Source organism: Rhopilema esculentum, chromosome 9 (genome assembly GCF_057945365.1).
Source record: "Rhopilema esculentum isolate cy_ngs chromosome 9, ASM5794536v1, whole genome shotgun sequence".
Taxonomy (NCBI): domain Eukaryota; kingdom Metazoa; phylum Cnidaria; class Scyphozoa; order Rhizostomeae; family Rhizostomatidae; genus Rhopilema; species Rhopilema esculentum.
Window position 1 is genome coordinate 3,306,015 of NC_142823.1, and position 21,912 is coordinate 3,327,926.

At 35.7% G+C, this 21,912-nt stretch overlaps 2 protein-coding genes and 1 long non-coding RNA gene across 5 annotated transcripts in view; all 3 read right to left on the reverse strand.

Annotated features, from left to right (window-relative positions):
- The window catches only part of LOC135688795 (putative 3',5'-cyclic phosphodiesterase pde-5), a 41,412-nt gene extending 31,137 nt beyond the window's left edge, over positions 1-10,275 (reverse strand). Inside the window, exons 1-2 of one of the 3 annotated variants that reach the window (XM_089110077.1) lie at positions 9,832-10,275; positions 7,985-8,134 (exon numbers count right to left, since the gene is read on the reverse strand). In XM_089110077.1, the coding sequence (XP_088966203.1) occupies positions 7,985-8,134; positions 9,832-10,099 (418 nt within the window). In that variant the 5' untranslated portion in view covers positions 10,100-10,275. Of the gene's footprint in view, positions 1-1,480; positions 3,097-7,984; positions 8,135-9,831 lie in introns of those variants that run through there. The other 2 variants (XM_065205807.2, XM_065205809.2) reach the window with 2 other exon arrangements.
- Positions 10,276-15,392: 5,117 nt separating this feature from the next.
- LOC135688798 (uncharacterized) lies at positions 15,393-18,510 on the reverse strand. Its single transcript, XR_010516426.2, has 2 exons — positions 18,314-18,510; positions 15,393-15,665 (listed from the first exon to the last, which is right to left on the reverse strand). It is a non-coding gene; the product is annotated as an uncharacterized LOC135688798 (long non-coding RNA).
- Positions 18,511-18,857: 347 nt separating this feature from the next.
- Positions 18,858-19,981, reverse strand: LOC135688799 (uncharacterized). The gene is made up of 3 exons (XM_089110078.1): positions 19,823-19,981; positions 19,564-19,674; positions 18,858-19,047 (listed from the first exon to the last, which is right to left on the reverse strand). Exons 1-3 carry the CDS (start codon positions 19,898-19,900, stop codon positions 18,934-18,936), a joined length of 303 nt encoding a protein of 100 aa, XP_088966204.1. The 5' UTR covers positions 19,901-19,981; the 3' UTR covers positions 18,858-18,933.
- Positions 19,982-21,912: the final 1,931 nt, after the last annotated feature.

Sequence of the window (21,912 nt, forward strand, 5' to 3'; positions counted from 1 at the left end):
TACTACAAGTTCCCCGTAATTACATGTAATTTCGTTTTGCTTGGCTCCTCTGAACTATATTAGATTAGATATGAACAAAGTAAGAACACATTGAATAAAACATTCAGGCTCAAAAGGAAAAAATAATTTCCAAGAGTATGGCTTGGAGCACTGAGCCATTTTGAGTAAAAAATGGCATTTCATGTCTACTATCTATAACAATGTTTACTGCAATTTTTTTCTGTGCTGTGGTCTATTGTGTTATAGGTTTGGATTATGTCGTTTGATTAAAACATCGCTGGAAAAAAATAGACTCTAGGGCATGAAATTTGAACCGGAACGTGTAAAAGATTGTAAAAGATTGGATAATGTGAGGCTGACGTCATTACAACCTTCGAACACTAAGAGTTGCTAAGCACAATTTGAAACACTTTGGTTACAAACAAGGTTATTTTAAAAACCATACCGCAAAGAAAAGCATTGGAACTTTATGGTTTCGAAATCGTGTACAAGACGAGAACCTGGGAGCGAGGATTGTTGTAACCATGACGATGAAAATTTATGCAACTATCGTGAAAAAACCTGCAGGCAGTTGGAAAACCGTGACCTTTTTTCACACATTGTGCTTAACACTTGCTGGTCAAAATACATCAGATGGAAGTAAAATACACAATTTCAACGTGAGAAACTAACAAGTCTCCTACCATTTTTTAAACTAACTAAAAAAACAAAGCCAAGGGAACAGGTTTATGGCCTAGACATAATTTGATGTAACACTATGAGCACCTTATGTAAAACACCTAACGGTAGATATTTTTTCTAATCAAGAAAAACATCCTCAAGAAAACTTAAATTTTCGACATTCTTCGAAATTTTTTGTCACGGGGTTTTCAGAAGCGAGTTATTGGGAAAATTGTGCACATAATGATATAGAGGGACATATTAAGAAAAAAATTTAATCTAGGCCTTGATTACTTAGATCATCGTCACAAATAAGGACAAAGAGTTCAACGACGGCAGCAGTATGTACTAGAAAAAATGTTTTAATGCAAAGAAACACGAGGAGCAAGCCTTGAAAGTTTGATAATCAACAATGGGCAATAATGTCAAGAATTCAAAGTCGACAAAAATGCATATTGATAATGGATAAACACAGCTGATTTCAAGGCTACTGCTGGAACTACCATCCTAGTTGCATACTGCTTTACTTGTGGCTCGGCAGAAATTACTGGTATAAAAATTAGTTTATTTAGAAAGAAATTCATGTCTGAATAGCCATCTCCCCTTATACAGGCATGCATATGCACACTTGCTGAGCACCCAATCCCTATATAAATGTCGCTTTCTTTTGCTTTAAGTTGACACTAACGAGCAGAACCAAAACATTCCGTTGACATCGTTAGAAAGATCCCATTCCTTAAGATATTTATATACGAAACTGTGATGGCAGGACAATCGAGCCACGATAAGACAGGGTAAAAATCTAGCATTATATACTCACCAAAGAAAAAGTACTTTTTAAGAAAAAGTATGGCCAATGCAGAGAAGGCATGTTTGAATTTAATATGAGCGAACCAAGTCAAGGCAAGTTCTTCTCCAAATCTCTTAAACTTGGCAACGGCGTGGTCAGAGCAGATGCTTCCTGAAAATTTGCTTTTAAGTGATTTCAAAGACAATGGCTTCGCAAAACGCTGGCAGGTGTTAAGCGGCAAACGAAACACGTACTGTTGCCAGAATTTTTTACGTTATGCAGTATATTAGTAGAAATGAACGACTCGAAAACGGGGTTACATAACGAATATTTGCGATTCATATTTGGTTTATAAACAACAAGGCCATGTATGCAGAAACCCCCGGATTTCACAAATTGCAGCTCTTGTCTTCTTTAAACCTCTTCTTTTTTTCATTGCAGAGCTTAATAAAACCCATAGGTATCAAAGGCCATTGTTTGGTAAAGCAAGTGTGAAGGTGTCAAGGAATTCCCCCTGCAAAGCAAGCCTTCTTTTGATCAGTCAAGGCATCGATGAGCTCAATAGACTCTTTTGGCAAGTTTTCTTATACTCAGTGTGTGCTACAGCTTTCTTTTGATTACTCAAAGAAAAGAGTCCTTAGAAAACTGCGCGTTCAGCTCATGCACAATCTAGGCTTCCCAGCAATCTCTGTTCTATATAATGACGTCATCAAACTGAATACAAGACACGGCCTTCTATGTGTCTCAACTCCTGACATCAATAAAAGTGGTACTTTAAATGCTTTGCTGGCAAAATTCTGTTTTTTTATAAGAACAATTGGCTCCATTTTCAGCATGGTGTTTCTTATTTTATCTGTTTTTCTGTTGCGATTTTTTCATTTTTGCTGGTATTTCATTTCTTGAGTTTTGTTGAATTTCAGCCTACCTTGCTTATTATACTGTTCTTATTTTTGGGCAAATCTCAGCCTGATGTTTCTTATGAAGGGCTGTTCTGATAAAAAAGCATGTACTTGATAATATTATGTTACGTGTTTCGTAGAGGCAATTTGGTTTTGAAATGGTTTATAATGACATTTAACGACGAAGTCCAGTGAGATTACATATACTTCTTGATTATACTCTTTTATAAGAACACACTAAATAATAACCAAGGCTTGATTTGACAAGAAACGAAGAACAGCCTAGGAACATGCTCAACCATAGATGAAAAACTTAAATGTTTTCTCGTGCTGGCTTAACAGAGCAAATGTGACAAAATATCACTGCCTTAAAACATTTGTTAGGGTACTGAAATCACTACGTTTCGGAAAAACGTCAAAGTAAAAAATCTCTTAATGAGATCACAGTTAATGAGGCTTCAATGTTTGTTGCCTTGTTGATCACATCATAGCAAAACGAAGGGGCACTTTGCGTATTAAAGTCAAATTCATAAACACCACTGAAACACAGCCAAAAAACTGCATACAGCAAATCATCTAACTCTGTAACCTAGAAGGAGACTTAAAGATAAATAGGACACGACATATTATAGAATCTTTGGCTTTCAAAACGGAGAAAATTCTATGTGTGTCATGCAATAGGCTTTAAATGATTTCTGGTTGGCCTTAGCACCCTTTTGATAAATGATAAATGGACGTTTGAAAAAGCTCCTGAGATTTTTTAAAAAAGTCAGTTAAAAGGACATGTACTGGCCAAACAAGCTACAGATATTTTGAATACCGAGATTAAAATCTTTTTATAATCAGAATATTAAAACATATTCAAGTTTCGATATTCTTAACAAATCATCGTTTTGAGCTTGGATTTCAAGAAATCAAATCTTTCCTTCTGAAATGGTTTTAGGAGAACATCGCCCGCTCTTGAACAATCTGATCTCATTTGATATTTTCAAATCTGATATGATTTCAGGGGAACATCGCTAGCTCTTGAATAAAAACAACTCTTTTTGAAAAACTAGGTATGTCAGTGATGCCATTCCTAGGCAATTGCTGAAAATGAGACACAAATATTCGAGCTGGGGCTGCGCAATATTCTTATAATATTTATAAAAGTTGGATCATTCAGGGTCTTAATATTCGTACAAACAATATTCTTATGAAATGAAGAAGAGTGTATAGAGGTCTAGATTTAAGAGATCACATTGCAACACCTTGCTTACATTGGTCACGTGGGTATTATTCTATCCGCATTAACAGTCCAAGTAAAACACACTCTCTTTAGGCCCTATAGAAACCTTTGGTTCTTGCGAAACATTTTAGGGTCGTAACATTGTTTGTTTCTTATTTCAATGTTCCAAACTGAAATCTCTAGGACGTCCTTCTACAAATATCTCATGGCCATTTCAATGAGCTTTTATACTTTTACTTGTCTGTCCATAAAGCAAAAGAACAAATTAAATCTCATTCAAGTCAAAAAAAGAACTTCGCGTCTTCGTTTATGCATCGGAGCATCAAGACACCTTTTATTTTGCCTCTTCTTCGCTTGTTAGAAAAGAATTCTCGATTTGGGCAAATAGTAGAAAGAAAGAGCTATTGTGATGTGTTCCAACAAACAAAGAAACTGAGCTATGTCAGAAGAAACATTACAGTGCAACAGCGGAAGGCAACAAACGGGGGGAGGGAGGTTTGAGGAGAGCATGAAACAAAGAGACAGCCAATCAATACTCTCAGGTAGCTAAACAACATTGCGGCGTTGCAGGAAGGTACAACAAATTGCCGTGTAGCCATTTCTTTGCTGATTCAAGGCAGCACAAGTTCTGTTTCCAATAACCATTTTCTCCTTTCTGAGCAAGGAGAGCAAACTAAGATTATTGCGATTGTTTATAACTTATTATGGTTTTGAGAAGGAAATAAAGCTAGAAAGGATGAACTTTCTTTATAGACAGAAACAAAATCAGTTAATCAAATAGTCTCTCAAATATTGAACTAGAAAATACAAGGATTAGCTATTCGACCCTAACAACAATTCTCAATTAGAAATGGCTTAGCAAAGTGCTTCAAGCTTCTAACAACTTCCGTTTGCTAAATTTCACCATTAATCGGAATCTATGAAATCAGCATCAGCACATCTATGAAAAGATGACAAATTTATGTTTTTCCTTGTCAAAAGAAAAGTGTTTTAGTATACGCAGTTTTGTTTCCATTTCGACATGCTTTTTGGCGGATTTCGAGAACGCAAGAAAAAAAGCACTGGCACCAATCCTGGATTTCTTAGAAAGCTCGTAGTTTCATAATAGCTACAGCAGATCTCGGTGCAGTCATTCAAATCAATGTGTTTCCTCAAGTTAGCTTAAAGGCGCTTATCGAAAACTGGATATATCTTAGAGCAAATTATACGCTAACTAAGAGATGATTCTATCAAACAGTGCAGCAAACTTCTACATTTTATGTGAATTTGCACATTTGGTTAGCTTACTTCCAGGGATTTAAGTCAAAAGTTTAAATTCAGAACAGCTTATTTGGCATCAGGATAAAATGATCAACTGAGCAAAGAAGCAGATTTTTCGCCATTTTTGATAGATCATCATTGAAATCACGTTTAAAACTGGAATAATTTTAACTGCACACTGAGATTTAAATACTGGAAACTGACAGAAATTTTTTGACTGGAAACAGAAAGAAATTCTTCAGACATGAAAAAACGTTTTCACAAGAAAGTCATCACTCGATGTCATTCATTTATTTACGCCGCTTGCTTTCGCCTAAAACGCCCCTGAATGGATTGTCAAGAAATGGCTACACACACTGAAACTTTTTTATTGAAAAGATTGTGCATCGACATATCCTCGTATAACTAGCTTAATTGCAGTGAAAAAAGTAGACTTTAAGACCTTCAGGAAAACAACTCTCCAAATTGGTTCTTGCTCGAAATGGTAAAATATGACATTTAACACTGATCGAGTTAATCCTAATCAAACTGAACCCTTCTATGCAATCATCCTGTGATTAAAATCTCATTTGTTTTATCTTCCGGGGACAAGGTCAAGCATTGGTAGATAGGGAGTGGAAGGATTAAGGATATCCTTCACGTCGAATGGGAAACAAACTTGTTCATGATAAGACATAATATTTTGAACTTTGTGATAGAGTCGTGCAGGGCTTCCTTTGCAACTCGCAGGGACTAAACGCAATCAGTTCAAATCAAGATAACAAATAGCGGGGCAGAAGTGACTTTAATATTTCTATGTTGTCTGATGATGTGTCACGCTTAGATTTGATGGCCTAGAAACAGACCCTGCATACAGGGCTTAGGATTCTGTGTTCATTATACATATGATCATAAACTTAAACGAAAAGATGCTTCTATCGCACATGGCCTAGACGTAACTGCGATAAAAGCATGCATTTGAGGGTCTTTCTAACTGCAATATCTCTCTGCACTACTATGATGATTGTGTATAGAAAAATGAAAGCCTTCTAGCTTTTCCTTCTCAATTCACAACTCAAAGTTGCCTGATAATCGCATTAACCGTGAAACTCGTAGTATTAACTAAGAACCGCTCTGCTCTATACACCAGAAGCGAACATAATACATTTGCAATCTAAAACATGTGACTTTGACATCAAGCAGCATTCACTAGACCTCCCCCTATATTATCATTAGGCAGGCAGCACTAATCGAGCAATCTTTATAGTTAGTTAGCCAAACCATATTGAGACACAATCTTTGTTGGAATAGCAGCAGTTCTTTTCCAGGAGTGGTGCGATGTTACTTGCAATTAATAAATAATACAATAATAATACAGTTCTTTATACAGGGGTGGCCTTTTCAACAGCAGATGTGTCATTTTCACAAAGGCCGTGTTAAGAAAACAAAAAAGAAAACATTGAATAAACTTAAAAAATAGACTAATTTCAATCAAAAACTAGAGTTAGCTTTAACAAAAAGTTTTTAACGAAGTTTTTTAAGTTCCTTAAGTAAACTATCCTCTACCTTTACATATTTCTTACAATAAAAAAGTGTTCTTTTAAATTTGTTCAAAAATTAAAATTCATTCTCGCACTACCGCACTACCCAAACATTGGAGGATAGAATAAAACAACATGTTCCGTTTAATTTCAGAAACAAAACTCATCCTCGGTCTTGCAGATCTAAAAGTACAACTAAAACCTGCGATTCTTCTATCGGGCAGCATTTACAGGAAAACCTAGATTGTGCTATATACTATTACGGCGACATATTTCGGATTATTGGTAAAGCCCGATCGTCGTTTCATCTAGCAGTTTTGTAATCTATCTTCATAAGCACGAAAAAACCGCTATTGTGTAAAGAAAAGAAGTTCGCTTTCACTGATTTGGCAAGCGGCACTGATTTGGCAACCTCAACAGTCATGTGCTCGCGTTTCTGATTGGCCTATTTCGATACAAAATGGGTATTAATATTTCCTAGCGTAGAGTTTTCGATCTTTGTTCTGACGTTTTAAACTCTGAAGAATGTCAGACGAAAAGCTTTAGTTTACTCAAATGTTTGCTTTTTTTCAAAGCCATTTTAAAATTCATTCTAGGGAACGTATGCTTCTTGAAAGCTTATTAAAACAGTACAGTTTCAGCTGTGACCAGGGGCAGTGCAAGTAATGATTTATTGCCTCTTAAATTATGTTGATGATCTATTTCATCTGCATACCTTCTAATAATAGACCAGATAATTTTCAATATTTAACTCTCATGCAGCTGCTATGAACTACCTTCGGATAATTACGGGAATTCAGGCCTCGCTATCTACTCTACCTCTCAGAAGATACAGCGAAACCTAAAGTTCCCAGCTACAATTACAGTTATACATCTCAAGCACAGATCCATTGGCAATTACGCCTACATTACCGGTAACAGCAAGCCAGGGTGCCTCCACTAAAGAAACCTTAATAAACAGACTCTCACAACCTTTATGGGTTCAAACATAGAATGCCTAGAAATTGCACCAGAGTAAAAATACACATTTTACTCTTTAAAAAAGTCACCCTTATACCGTTTGCATCTCCTAAGAAAGGATGACGTTAATTCTTTATCATTTTATTTTCATTACAATGTTGCATGAGTTCTATTTGTATTGCTTTAAATTGCTTGCATTGATATGGAAGTATAAAGTGGAATTATATAGCCAATCACAAGATGCAAAATAGACACTTTGAGAAAAAAAACCCAATTTTTGCTTGCCAAAAACTCTATAGAAGATCAGTTGTAATTTTCTTAAAACCTATTTGTTACAAAGTATACAAGCCCCATAAAAAAATCTGATACCAACATTGGAATTCATCTTGATTTCTTTAAATAGCAAAGCATTAGACATTTTGCAAAAACCTTGTTCTTTCATCTACTATTGAATGAACAAAACATTTAAAAATGAGCTTTGCTCTTTTCATCCATGAATTAAAAGCTTTACTATGCAAATTGAAACTGGTAACAGATTGATCAGGTGACCAATTGATGTGTACTTTTTTATTTCCTCTGTTGTAAAAGACTCAATGAAACAACCTGTTTTAATTCGTGATAGAAAAAATGAATTTCAATCAGAGATTGGATAGCTGGGAATTAGTACCTGCAGCTGCATTGACAATATCTGATTCTTCTGACTTCAGGTCCAGCCATCTAGCAATTTGTAGTCTTTCCACGTTCACCTTGACATAATCATCCAGAAACTTTGGGTTATATTTAAGATACAGCTCAATCACTGAAGGATCCAGGAATTCTAAATAAAGAGCTTCATTTTGTTAAATGATAAAACAGAAAATATAAGCTAAACCAGGCAGTATCAAGCTACAGAAGCATTTGGCTTTCAGAACTGAAAATTAATAATCATATCTACAAGGGGTCTAGCGCTGGAAGGCAAGCACTCCTTTCAATGCCAAAATGTAGCTAAAATAGCATTTCCTCATGCAAAAGTTTAAAATGGTATGAATGAGGATAAACCAGATACTTTACTGAAGTGCTGCTTTTTAACTGACACTGAAGTCCTCAGAGTATAAAACGTTAAATAATGAACGTTTGGTAATGAAAATTTGTAAGCAACAATATATGAAGATATTGTAAGCAACAATATATTAACAGCAATATACTGCTTCTCTGATGAGCACAATCTGCCTGGTAAACAATAATGATACAAAGACTAAGAAATAATTTGTTTCTCCTACAACAGAGGACCTTAATTTTTGCCACTTTAGTGTCTAAATTTGAGAATGTGAATAACAATGAACAACACAGGTATAACAGAAGAATGAGAATAACTTTCAACAGAGTAGTCCTACATAGCAAATTTACTTATAAGTCTTATAAATTTACTGAAATAAATTTTAATCAGTCTACAATAAGAAAGCAAGTGTGTTCTGGAGAGGAAGAAAATAATCCTAATCATCATCGATTAGAGTTCATTTTACACCTATATGGACTAACAATGTCTGTGTAACTGAGCCTAGCAAATATATTTCAAAGTTTTCTTGGTTTTTTTTGCTCAAAGAAATCTCTTGGATATTGATGAAAGATTTGGACAATTTCTTTGTAGCATACTTGAGTTATTTAGAATATTGACAAAAATAAACACATTTCATACCACCAACAACTGTTTGTATTTCATTTTAAAAAAATAATAGGGATTGTAAAAAAATTTCCTGATACTAACAATGGACCTTTATCAAGAAATCAATTTGTTTATGCAAATTTTCATACCTCCCAGCTAAAGACGCAGCTTAAACACAACTAACAAAACATTTAACAACATTTTCCTAAAATTAGCAGGTATTTATGTTGCTGCACAAATCATGGGAGTTTGATGCATACTATAATGGCTGTGGTCACAGTTTTTTTTACAATAGTTACTAGGACAGCTGGCAGAAAAAAAATTCGCTGAGCAAATAATGTTCTAGGCATTTCCAAGAAACATAAAGATACTATTTTGCCACTGGTAAAATGAAACAACAACATATGTTCAATTTTAACAGAAATGAGAAAATTTTTAATCATATTTTCTTTCCTCCTGCTTTCATATAAGTTTACAAAAATTCTCTTATCCTGATAATAATGATTGAAACTTTTGACGACTAAAAGTTTTCAGCCATTTTCTTGTCAGCATTAGATCGATAATACTTGAGAGTACAATAGATCACTGGATGTGCAATTTGACAGTAAATTTACAATCTTCTGTCACTTATGTTTCGCTCTATCAGGCTGTTGAGAAGATGATGCATTTTAAATGAATGAGTTTAAAATGAAAAACTGTTTCTAAAATTTGAATATAAAAAGGCTCAAGATTCTCAGCTGTTTTTTTTTTGACATTAAAATTACAAAATTGAGAACAACATTGTTTCGGAAATGAATATCTTTGCTACAATAAAATAAGGGCAAATTTGGAGATCATAAAATCTTGAAGGCATATTTAACGTATCTTTTTACCTGGTATCAACATTTCTTTGCTGTCTACTTGGTTTTTGTCATACCCCATTGCTTTTCCACCACTGCTTAGTAGTTGAGCAAAAGATTCCGGAGTCAGAGCAGGCCTGAATGGCCCTTCAAGCAAATCGTTAGAGAGCTCAAGGGCCAGTCTTCCGTTGGACGCTGTCTTTGTTGTTTCATTCTTTCCAGTTTTAATATAAGTCGATGGTGCGACTTTTGGCAGCGGAGGCAATCGCCGACTGCCTACTTGCCTTTGGGGACTCGACATCTCTCTGCCAATGGCGGTTGCTTTAACTTCTGTCCAGGTAAGTCAGCCCATGGGCTTTTGAATCACATCAGCATTGTCGTATCAAAAGTTGTGTGTTTGTGATTTCAAGATGTTTCTCAACGGAGTATTCTTAAATCAGCAAAATCAAGGTTACACCTGCTCGTTTATGCACTGTTACTAGACAACGGGACTTAGGCCCATATTCCTGCGCAGCGCCTGTGATTTGGTAGAAGTGGGGGGTCACTCTTCACGGCAGGGGCAAAACAACTCTCTAAATCGAGTTTTTCATTATGATATTTAGCGCCAAACTTATTCAGCACACTTATCTTTCAATTTAATCTAACAAGATGTGACTTTAATCACTGCAAACATTTTTAAATGGAAACTAATTTTCAAAAATGGTGGTGGATGATTTACTTTAAAAATATGGATTCGAAGAATCCGGGCGGAAGCATCCTTCCAAATATCAGTAGGATCAAAAATTTAAATTTTAGATAGTTTCTGTCCCAAGATTAAGCATTTTCTAAGAAATATAACATTGCTAATTTTGCCTGCTTTACAAAAGTGCTTTAGTAGGATAATCTAATTCGTATTTTTCAATCTAAGTCGTAATTTTCAATCGTAATTTTCAGTCGTAATTTTCAGTCGTAATTTTCAATCTATGTCGTAAACGGTTATGTTATTCACATAGAGAATTATATTACACAAGGCTAGTGTCAATATTCTTGAAGATCCTCGTAATTCAGAAACGAAAGGGCAGAATCGTAAAATGCTAAGGTTCGTTAGTAAATGCTTAGTACACTTTTTTTAGAATATTGTAATTGCCTTATTGTAAGTCGGAAGTTTCGTACCATTCGCCCTCCCAAAAATACCTGCCAATTGAAGTCCCTTTTTGAAGTGATTATATTATTAAATTACAGGAACAAAGTGAAAAATGCTGAAGGTGATGAACAGGTACAATCGGGCTCTTTAGTTTGAAGCCTAAAGGTTTCTATTTGAATAATTGCAAAGTGGCGTAGCAAGAGCTGAAATTTTGACTGGGTGGGTGTGGAACTTTGACAGGTAAGTTTGGTTTCACATTTATTGCTGCAAAATCATTTGCTTTGTTTGGTGCAATCGCTCGCATAATTACTTCTTAACTTAAGGCTAAAATACACTATTCATATAAATGGATACCATTAAATTGATGCTGGGAAATGGACAGTGTAAACGCAAAATTGGATGTCAAAAAAGCTGTTTCGACAAAGTGAAACTTCCTTTTAAAAATTGGACGTGTTCAACTAGAGTCAAGGAATTGAAAAAAACGGAAGAGTTCATTAATTTGTGGAGAGAGGAAATCTCTCTTTGGGATATTAGATACTCGTCGCCTTTTTCCAGACGAAGTTCTTGCAAAAGCGGGCTATCAATTCCTAGCTCATTTCTTCGGGTCAACCAGGGCTCGACCCGGATGGATCTTTTTTGCCTATTTAGTTTTTTGCGCAAATGTTTACGTTTTTTAAAGCAATTGCAATTACAGCGGAAGCAGCAGCACATTCCTCATCGGAGTCCATGAAATGAGTGGACGTTTTAAAAAAAACTGATTCAATTTAATGGATGAGTGTAAACGGAGAACAATTTTTTTGCGGTACAGAATTTGAAAATGGCTTTGAAAAAAGCAAACATTTTACAACATACTTAAAGCTTTTTCGTCTGACACTCCTCAGAGCATAAAACGTCAGAATAGGTTCCGAAAAAACACGATGGAAAAATATATACCCAGTTGTGGATCGAAATAGGCCAATCAGAAAAACGCAAGCACAAGACCGGTATAGTTGACCAATCAGTGCCGCGAGCCTAAAGAAAAATTACCAATGGAGTCCAAGAGAGAAAACGAACTCCTTTTGTCTACACAATGGCGGCTTTTTCGTTTTTATGTAGATTGACTCCAAAACTGCTAGATGGAAGGACGACCGGGCTCTGCCAATTATCCGAAACATGTCGTCATTATAGAGTTTTGCACAATCTGGGTTGTCTAAAAGATGTTGACCAATGGCAGAATCACTTGTTTTAACAGTGTTTCTAGACCTACAAGATCGAGGAGGCTGTTCTCTTTGGGGGGCAGTTTTGTTTCGTATGTTGGAAGGAACATGCTGTTTTATCCTATCCCCCAATCTTTGGGTTGTGCGCCCTACGTAGCCAGAATCACACTGGCACGTAAATTCATAAATGACGGAACTTTTTTGTTTGGTAGGGACGCAATCCTTTTGAATGGATGGAAGGGCTCTCCTAGTGCTGTAAACAATCCGAGGATTGACAGCAAAGAAACAATTGGTTATGGCTTGCCTAATCTGACTCTCGAATCGCAAGGAAGTGTTACCAATCCATGGTAGTTTCAAATAAACTGGGCACTTTTGCGGACCAAACTTTTGAACAGCCGAAAAACTTGCGATCTTCTCCTTAGTATAAGATAAAATGACGTCTTCAGGATAGCCGTTGTCCAAGAAGATCATTTTGAGTTTTTCCAGTTCAGCGTGCAGTTTAGATTTCGAGCAGATCATAAGTGCCCTATGTACTAATGTTTTGACAAGGTTGACTTTGCGTTGTTTTGGGCAAAATGAATTCCAGCGTATGTACTGACCGGTAAAAGTAGGCTTGCGATATACACTGGTAAGAAATCCAGTGTTAGACTTTTCTACCAAAACATCTAAAAATGGTAAGGAATCATTTTCTTCCTTTTCAAACGTAAACTGGAGGGCTGGGTGTAGGCTATTTAGGTGTTTTAGAAAAATATCACACTCAGCCTCTGTTTTGAAAATGGTATATGTGTCATCCACATACCGAAAATAGACACCTGGCTTTTGGTCGTAGTCGAACAAACGCTCTTCATGAAAGCCAACAAAGATATTGGCCAAGGCAGGTCCCAGAGGGCTACCCATAGCGACACCATCCTTTTGTTGGTACATTTCATTGTTAAAACTGAATTCAACTGAACGTGTTGCAGTTTCCATCAGTTCAATGAATACTTCCTCTGGGAATGGTGGGCTATTAAGCTCGCTCCGGTACAAAGCGTCGGCACATATTTTGATGGTCTCACTCAAAGGAACATTTGTGAAAAGACTACTAATGTTAAAAGAACACATGAAAGATGTTTCGTTTTCGATGTTCAAGTTTTGCATGAACTCAGCGAACGTAAAAGAATCCTTGATGCAATGTTTTGAATATTTTTGAAGAACATGGTCATTTTGGAGACATTTTTCCATTTAAATGGACCGTCCATTTAATCGAATCCATTTAAATGCAAAGTGTATTTCAGCCTTAAGGGAAGCATCGACTCCCTTCCCCAAAGTTGAAATTTCGCTCTTGGGTGAAATCTCAAGGTGTATGGAAAGTTTTGTCATCCTGGCCGGAGTGGATGAATTCCACTGACATAATAAAGAAACACCAAACAACTGTTAGCTAAATGGTTTCTTTATTGCTATCATCAATGTTAGCGAATGTCCTTCAATTTCGGCCAAAGAAAGTAAGCGATCGAGGTGACTATTCCAAACAAGGAATTTCAAACAAATCATTATCTTATTTTGTAATGTTCAAAGAGCACAAACACCTTTGTACAATACTTGATTCCAAATTATCATTCATTCGTCGTATTCAATCAGTAGCTTCCAAATTTCAGACGTGAAACAGGGATGCTCAAATCCCATCCAAAATACTTTTTGTGACATACACTCATTGAAATATATTAACTCTGTATTCAACTGCATCCGGACAATGGTTGCCAATCAGGTCACATTGGAGAAAATACCTATGACTTTAGCCAGTCACTTAGCCAGTCACTGTTGGGAATCCGCCATTTTGCATATAGCACGTGTATTTTTACAATTAGTTCATTGATTTCGTCGGGTTCCTTGTTAGTCATGCTTGCAAGTACTTTCTTCTTGTTGTTTTAGAGTAGCATTTGCGTCAAAACCTCGCTTTTAGCTGAATCCGTCCGAGGTTATAGGAAATAGTTATACCACGCCCGCTGATTAAGTTATTATGCTTATCCTAAATAAACACCTGACTAACATATATGCAAGTTGATTGGTAGTTATAATTAAAAGTTCATGACTCAAAACTAATTAGCAACATAAGTAAACGTATATATTCCGCAAATTTATTAGAAAAAGTAGAGTGTTCGACGCAGGAGTCGTCGTAGTGTTGTAATCGTTTGAGATTTGGAAAAAGACGGAGATGTAAAGCAAATAGTTGTATTTTCTTGGATTCATATTTCTGCTCTTGGGTTCTCTATTCTGATACCAGCGAGATTGGAGGTTTTCCTCAACAGTCACAGTGGCAGGCACTTGGAAGGGCACATCTTTCTATGAAATTGGTTGAGAGTCTCTAAACATCTGATGTTGGAAACATGCTTTGTTCTTTTCTAAGATAATGAATTGACTTCGACCCACACATATATTGCTTTAAGAAACCACAATCACAAATATTGAGATTTCAGCATTCGACCCAAAAAAGAAGAAACATCTGAATTTTTTGCCAAACAATAGAGTTTTTTTCAAAATCTTTTGTTATGGGTGTTAAATTTTCCCTTGGCCCCCCCCCCCCCACTTTTCAACCTTTGTCGGAGCCCATGACAAGCATTTGAAAACATTAAAAATATTGATTATTTTCATTGTTTGCAGCTGTAAAACTTTGCCAACAAGTTTCTGTTGAAAAATTCCCTAGCTTGAAAAACCAATATAGGAACAAAAAGGTTATAATTCATGGCATCATAATAAAGAAACTCCTAAGTGTTGTAATTTTGCCAAAGCTTCAAGGAACAAGAAGATTCGATACCACTTTTTTCTTATAACAAGAAATGAGTTTACACATAAAGTCCAGTATTTCAACTATTGGATCAGGAATAGCTTAGCAGATGTATTTCAACAGCGCAAATATGTGTGAGAACAAAGAGATTCATATCCAGTTTATATCCTAACTGCTGGTTCGAATTAGAAAAACTTGACCCTGAGATTAAACAATCTTGCTTGATGAATACTTTCAAGAAACAACTAGTAGCACTAATCTGTCCACCTCCAAAACTGGTCTTCATTATTTACGACATGAAAGGTTTACCAATTTTAACAAAATTTTGTGTTGGACTCAGCAAGATAAATGTTAACATTGTATCAGACATAACCTTAGGAATACGTTAAATTCTTTATGTTCTACAAAAAATAATATTCAGGATATGGAGCACTTTTTGTTGCTCGGCAATGTTTATGGTACAGATTTAAATTAAGATTTGATCATTATTCAATAAATAAGATAGTGCAACCAATTCAGAAAAATATCAAATTACTTTAATTAACATATTCTATCTACAGCAATTTGACAGCTGACTAGAGCGATTAATTTCAGAACAAACACAAACACATTGAAAACACCAAATATTTTCTTCACTTGATAGTCAACTATTCTTTCATCATCCATTCCCTCCATTCTGCTTCCATTCACTGTCAGAATCTCACCTGTTTTTTGAAAGCTTCTGTAGTTCTTCTACAACTTTCCTTTTCTTGGATATTCTTTCTTCTAATTGAGGGATTTCCTCTTCCTAAAAGAGTTGCAAACATTTTCATTCATAATTTGTGCTATCAATCTATTCTCAATTTTGCTATCTTGTCAAAAAAGAATTCATAAATTATATAATGGGAGAGTAACAGTCTATCCATCTCAGAACAAATAGAAGTAATGAGCTCTATTGCTAGCCTATTAAACCACTTAGCTGCATCATTACATCTTGATTAACAAGACACTTTGATTAGTCAGCAATACCTTACCCCAAGACTAGTATTTGTTCGCGTAAGGGAAACAATGCATTTTGAAAATGTGTGAATATCTCGGGGCATTCACGTTCATAAATCTTGTGTGATAAGAGTGGGGCGCACAAATCAAATTTTTGCTAACACAAAGCAATAAAGATTTTTCTATTGAATCATTTAACCTGACAAAACTTTTAATAAATGAACTGAATGCTACACATTGTATAGTTATGTTTATGTTTCCCTCGAGAGGTTTCAGTAACTTTAGAAACGTGAAGAAGTTTCAATTCTGTTCAACAAAGTTAAAGGAAAAAATGGACAGCAATAAAACAAAAGAAGGCCCCATTTAACCAACGAATGGCAAATGGGCAATTAGTAATGTGTAAGTCTGTTGGAAATCAGGCCCTGTTCCTATTACTCTGCTTTCATAGGGAAAAGGCACTAAATGAATCGTTTTGTTTGAAAACGAAATCATTAGAGAATGGAGTCACTTAAAAACTAATTGTTTTAATAAAAAAATCAAAAAAAAGAGTCAATTAGAATTCGTTCATCTTCAGCTTCAAGACAAGCTTGAAAAAAGGATATGAAAACGGACAAAACAAAGTAATGGGAAAACCTTCGTTTTTGTTTTGGCCAAAACGATGGTGGCCAGAGCAATGGGAAATGCTCAAGAATAATGGAAACTGAATGATCCAAAAACAGAGACATACGAAAGGGAGTAGTGGAAACAAGGATTCAATGCCAAACTTTTGTTTCTAAAAAGAGAATATATAGTCTATCTTCACACTCTATCTTCAAGAGAAATATTTATCACTGGGCCCGGGACTAATCGCTTTCAAAGAAAACTTTGGGTGCGTGCCTGCAAGCTCGCATGCTATCGCACGACCCCCCTCCCCTCCCCATGGAAAGCCCTGATATCTAATCTAGATGACTGTTTACAAAACTGTGTTCCAGACCACAGAGTATGGCAAGTGCACACTTGAGAATTTTACAATCTCATTGGAAACTGCCATACTTTGCAGTCCAAAAAACTACTTCTTCTTGGTTTAGCAAGGAAAATTAAACAGCCAAATCAATCAAAAGTTCAAAGTAATAAAGTACACTGACTCTGACTTGAAATGATATGCCAGAACATGCTTGAATGCAAGAATAATTGTGGGCGGAAATGTAGTCATAACACAAATTTTTACAGACGGACTAGGCATCATATTAGTGTATGACAGATTGATAAGCTGCTAGTCAGTTAACTAGTGTAAAATTTGCTGCTGGTATATATATTTGTAAAACTTCTGACACCATTCGTTGTTTGAGCGATTGACCGAGCGAATAAACGACACGTTTTGACACACAAAATCAATTCCTTTTGTTCAATCCAAAGCTAAGGCGTACTTTTACACAATATCGAAACTTAGGTACTAAACAGCCTTTCACAAGCACTGTTACGCCATTAAACTATATATATATGAAACGAAACCTCGAGTGCTTTCACAAGCCACTCGGGTTGAATGCCATCAGCCCTCTCTTAGCCTTTCCATCCATGACAGTTCTTTGTGTGTGTGTGTGAGTTAGTGTCTACATGTTTGATAGCAGTGGCCTTTCGCAAGCACCACGCTTCTCTCTCACTAACTAACTAACTGTTTCTCCGTATTCTACTTTATATAACAGCATTACAATATAGCAAACTAATATCAATAATTGCCGGTGTTATTGTCGGTATCTATCGTGCAATACGTAAATGAACTAGTAGGAGGTGTTAGATATATTAGGATACGCGGGGGAACTTTGTAGAGCAAAAGGGCATGTAAAATATTACTATACCGGAAAACATGAAAAACTAACACGCGACAAACTAATATATCCTAAATAAAGAGAAGCATGAACAAATATAAGCATAAACGCAAGACTGACCTAAAATGAAATAAGTACCTATATTACACTAGCAATGGTCCAGTCTGCAGAATATGACTGTTTTTCACAGCAGGCACCACAGAGATGGCGGGCTGGGGGCTATAGCCACCCCCACTTTTTGCCAAAAATGCAAAAAATTTACCAATGAATTGCCAGTCAAGCCACTTTTTATTCGATTTAAGCCCCTCCCCCCCTACTTTTTTCAATGCTTCGCGGTGCCTGCACAGGATCACCCAAGATATTGTCTAAATCGGTAATACTCTGGAAACTGGAAAAAACAGGCAGTAACATAAAATTTACAAAGGTTAAAGTTAAAGTTCTTATACTTTTTTGCGCTTCTTACTTCTTCTACAATAGAGCCCATACTTTGGCTGGCCTCTTTAAAGTAATGCCAGGGTTAAATGTATAAATCATGTACATACGAAAAAAGTCTGAAGATGCTTATTTTATCCGAAACAAAACTTTAGTTCCATAGGCAAGGTATCAATCATTTGCCAAAAAGCAAACTGAGCACAACGATCAATAAACTTACCAATCCTTTTATTTCTTTTTGATCTTTGATATAGAAACCGACAGTGGCGCCAATTAATGCACCAGCTATGACTGTTATGAAAAATCCTCTTGTTGCAACTGGCATGATTTCGTTGCGTTTAAACTTTCTATAATTAATAAAACAGCAACTCAACCTTGCAGTAGGCCGGTAAGCTCAGCCACAATGCTTGCGACTTGTCAAAACGAGGTCTATTATCAAAACGAGGGTAAGGTATGAAGCGGCATAAACGCACCTCTTAGCTCCTTCCATTTTTTTGGTATTTTTGAAGACCTCCCCATGAGTAACCATATATTTTTTCCAAACTAAACTTTTTTGTAAACTTAGCAATTTTATTTCTACCCTTACCCTAAATAGTGCAACTATTAGCAAGCATGATGAGAAGATATAATATGGTGTCTTCTTCACGCCAAATTATTTTACAGTTAAACTATAAAAAAATGAGAGAGTGCATTTTATGTCACTAACACCCTCTGTAAACCCTAAGCTCTCGGAAAAGGCGACGAGACAATAAAGACACTAAGAATTTGCTTTCTTACAGAATTGGCAGAAAAATATATTCAGTACATTTTGTTTGAAATTTTACATAATCAAATTTGCAGTTAATGAATAATGTCATTGTTATTTCCGTTGCCATTTTCCCTGGTGCATTCGTCAAATAAAAATTTGCCTTTCTTGCATACCAAGCCATCTGCACATCCACATCGATGTCGTATCTTATGGTTTGAAGAAAGATAAAAAATTATAAACTATAGAATTATCAAATACAGAATTATCAAGAGACTACTGTACTTTCAATTGCTATACTTTCAATTTTCATACTTCAAACAATTTTGTGTTGAAAATACATTATGACAGACAGCCAGCAATAGACAAGCACCTAAAGTTCTATTTGACATTTCCTGCATAAGGAATGCTCATGTGACAAAAAACAAGGTTTGTGACCTAAAAGCTCGCCAATCGTATGGATCTATGCAATCTCTGATAAAAAGAAAATACCTGAAGAAGTTGCAATCAATTGGTTGCTTTAACTGAAACTGGACAGCAGGATAGTCAGTTTATTTAAAAGGTGAGCATATTCAAAAATCGATCCTTGAGGGGGAGTATATATGAGGAGTGACTTATTCGAGAGTGGACCTTAATCAAGTTAATAGCTTCATGGTATAGAAAGTAAGAAGCAATACAAGTGATTTGCAGTAAATATTTTAAGTAATTACAAAATCTGAACTCACAAAACCACATAGTGATCCTTCATTGAGTTTTGGAAAACAGAAACCATGCAATATGCCAATAATACAGCATTCGTTCTGCCCACATTCGTTGTCTGATTTGCATCCAAATCCCTGCGTATTGAAAATAAATCGCAGATATTACATCAATCAGGAGAAAACGCTGTCTAAGGGATGGCATTTTTTTGCTACCTTGCTTTTCATTTTACTTTTTATTTACCTCATTTTACACGCAACTTCGTGAATACACTAGCAACTATACCTTTTGTGGCCATTGAGGGTGTGAAGAGACAAGTGCAACTGCCAGAACAAGAAAGAAAAGTACAGCAAGAGATTTCATCTTTGTGTCAAAACTTTGCAGAAGTCACTACTTTTTCAGACTTGAAATGACTTTCAAATATGATACAAAATAATCTATATGAATCATATATGGTTTGCTTAGCTGTGCAGAGTGTCCTTTAAAATGCATTACCTTGGTAAATCAATACATTATACTTGCTGGCTTAGCTGCTTTTAAATACATCCCTCTCTAAAATCAATAAAGGTCTCTATTGCCATCTGTAGAACTCCCTTTGTGCAAATTCAGCTTTGAAACACAGAAAATGTTCTTGCATATTGATTTTGCTCAAATTTTCACATCGTGAGTGTTTGAAAGCGTCATCAACTACCAAAATTGCTTGAAAATAAGAAATAAAGTCCTTCAAAATAAGTCAATAATATTGATGAGGTGATTGACCTGTGTTGCTCAACTTCAATATTCTGTGCAAACGTGTTGCTCAAATGATGAACCCTGCAGAACAAATGGGCCTAAATTTTAGATATTGGTGTAGGTAACATAGATATATGCTGGCAAAAATTGCTATGACTCCAGTTTCTAGGAGTTTTTTTAAACGTGCAGTGATAACCAATTTGTGCAGTGATAAATCGTAACTGTGCAGTGATAAACTCAAATTTTTTGCAGTGAAAAAGGGTGTGAAGAAGAAAAGATTTAGTAGGGAAGAAGTAAAAATGCAGCAACTACCAAAAGATATATAAAGCTTGTAAAAGAGCATCACAATGTTTAAAAAGAGAACACAACAGAAATAATGATCATAGTCTATGATATCTCTCTAAAATTTTATCGAATTCAGTATCTAGAAGCTATCTAGTTTGTTTTGTTAATGATCTTTTCCTTTGAGATCTTTGTTCTCGAGAACTTGTTTTAACCTTGTCCTCCTTTCCTCATCAAAACCTTTTGCGGAGCTTGGGTGGGAGCTGGTGTAATTCGATAATTTCAGATACAGTTAGTTTGATAAGTGTTGCCGTACAATTTTCAAAAGGCAACACTCAAATTTTCAAGAATTTTGAAAATGTGCAGCATGAAAATTTCTTAAAATAAACCCTGCCAGTTTCCAAAACAAAGAGAGTATTATTGAAGAGAGACTATATAAAAATCAGCCATTTGTATAGGCTCCTAAATAAATTACTTCACATTTATTTCTTTACTTCACACTTATACTGCAACTCTGTGGGATGGCATACAGTCTGCCAAAAGCTCAGCACTGTTTTGCGGTGTGGTTCTTGGTCAATAAGAGACTGTCGAGTCTCTAAGACTCATGCGTACTTCTTTTCCTTAAAAAATTATCTTGATTATTTCATGTTTTAGTTCAGTGACGTCATTTCTTTGAGCTCTTCCATATGGATGAGAAAAGAAGGAACATTTCCAAGACAGGATAGTAATTGACCAACGTGTTGTTAAGGCGTGTAATCAGATGCACGAAAGTGTCTTATTCTACATATTTTCTTATTTCATACACATCATTTTGATTTAGTGATGTCATTTCTTTGAACTCTTTCATCATCTATTCTAATAAAGGTATGACACATGCCCTCTACTCTTTTTAGATCTTTTTAGAACAGGAACGAAGACATGTGCAAGTCAAAAGATTCCCATTTTATAAAGAATCTTTGTCAGTTTCTTGCAAAGCTGTTTTGATTTTTTTGCAGTGTTGTTAAATTAGAAGTATGGTGGTTGACTAGGGGAGCTTGTCAGTTTTTAATGTCAGTCTTTGATTAGGAAAATCAGCATAGTACTGACTCCAGGTAGGTGGAGAGCAGACAATTTAGCAGGGCTTGGAGAATTTGTGGAGGTAGTCGACTCCAGGTGTCATCAGCTTGCAAAATTGAACTTGTGTTATTTTAACTATTTTTGATAAGGATTAAAAATTTATTCCTAATAGTTGTTTATTTATATGTGAAGCCTTTTGGTTTCGAATCCACTACCAGTTAGTTTAAGGAGCTACTAATTTGAAAAGTCGGCGTTGCAATCTGAAGAGGGGGTCTGTGATTCCCTGCTGTCATGAATAATTGCAG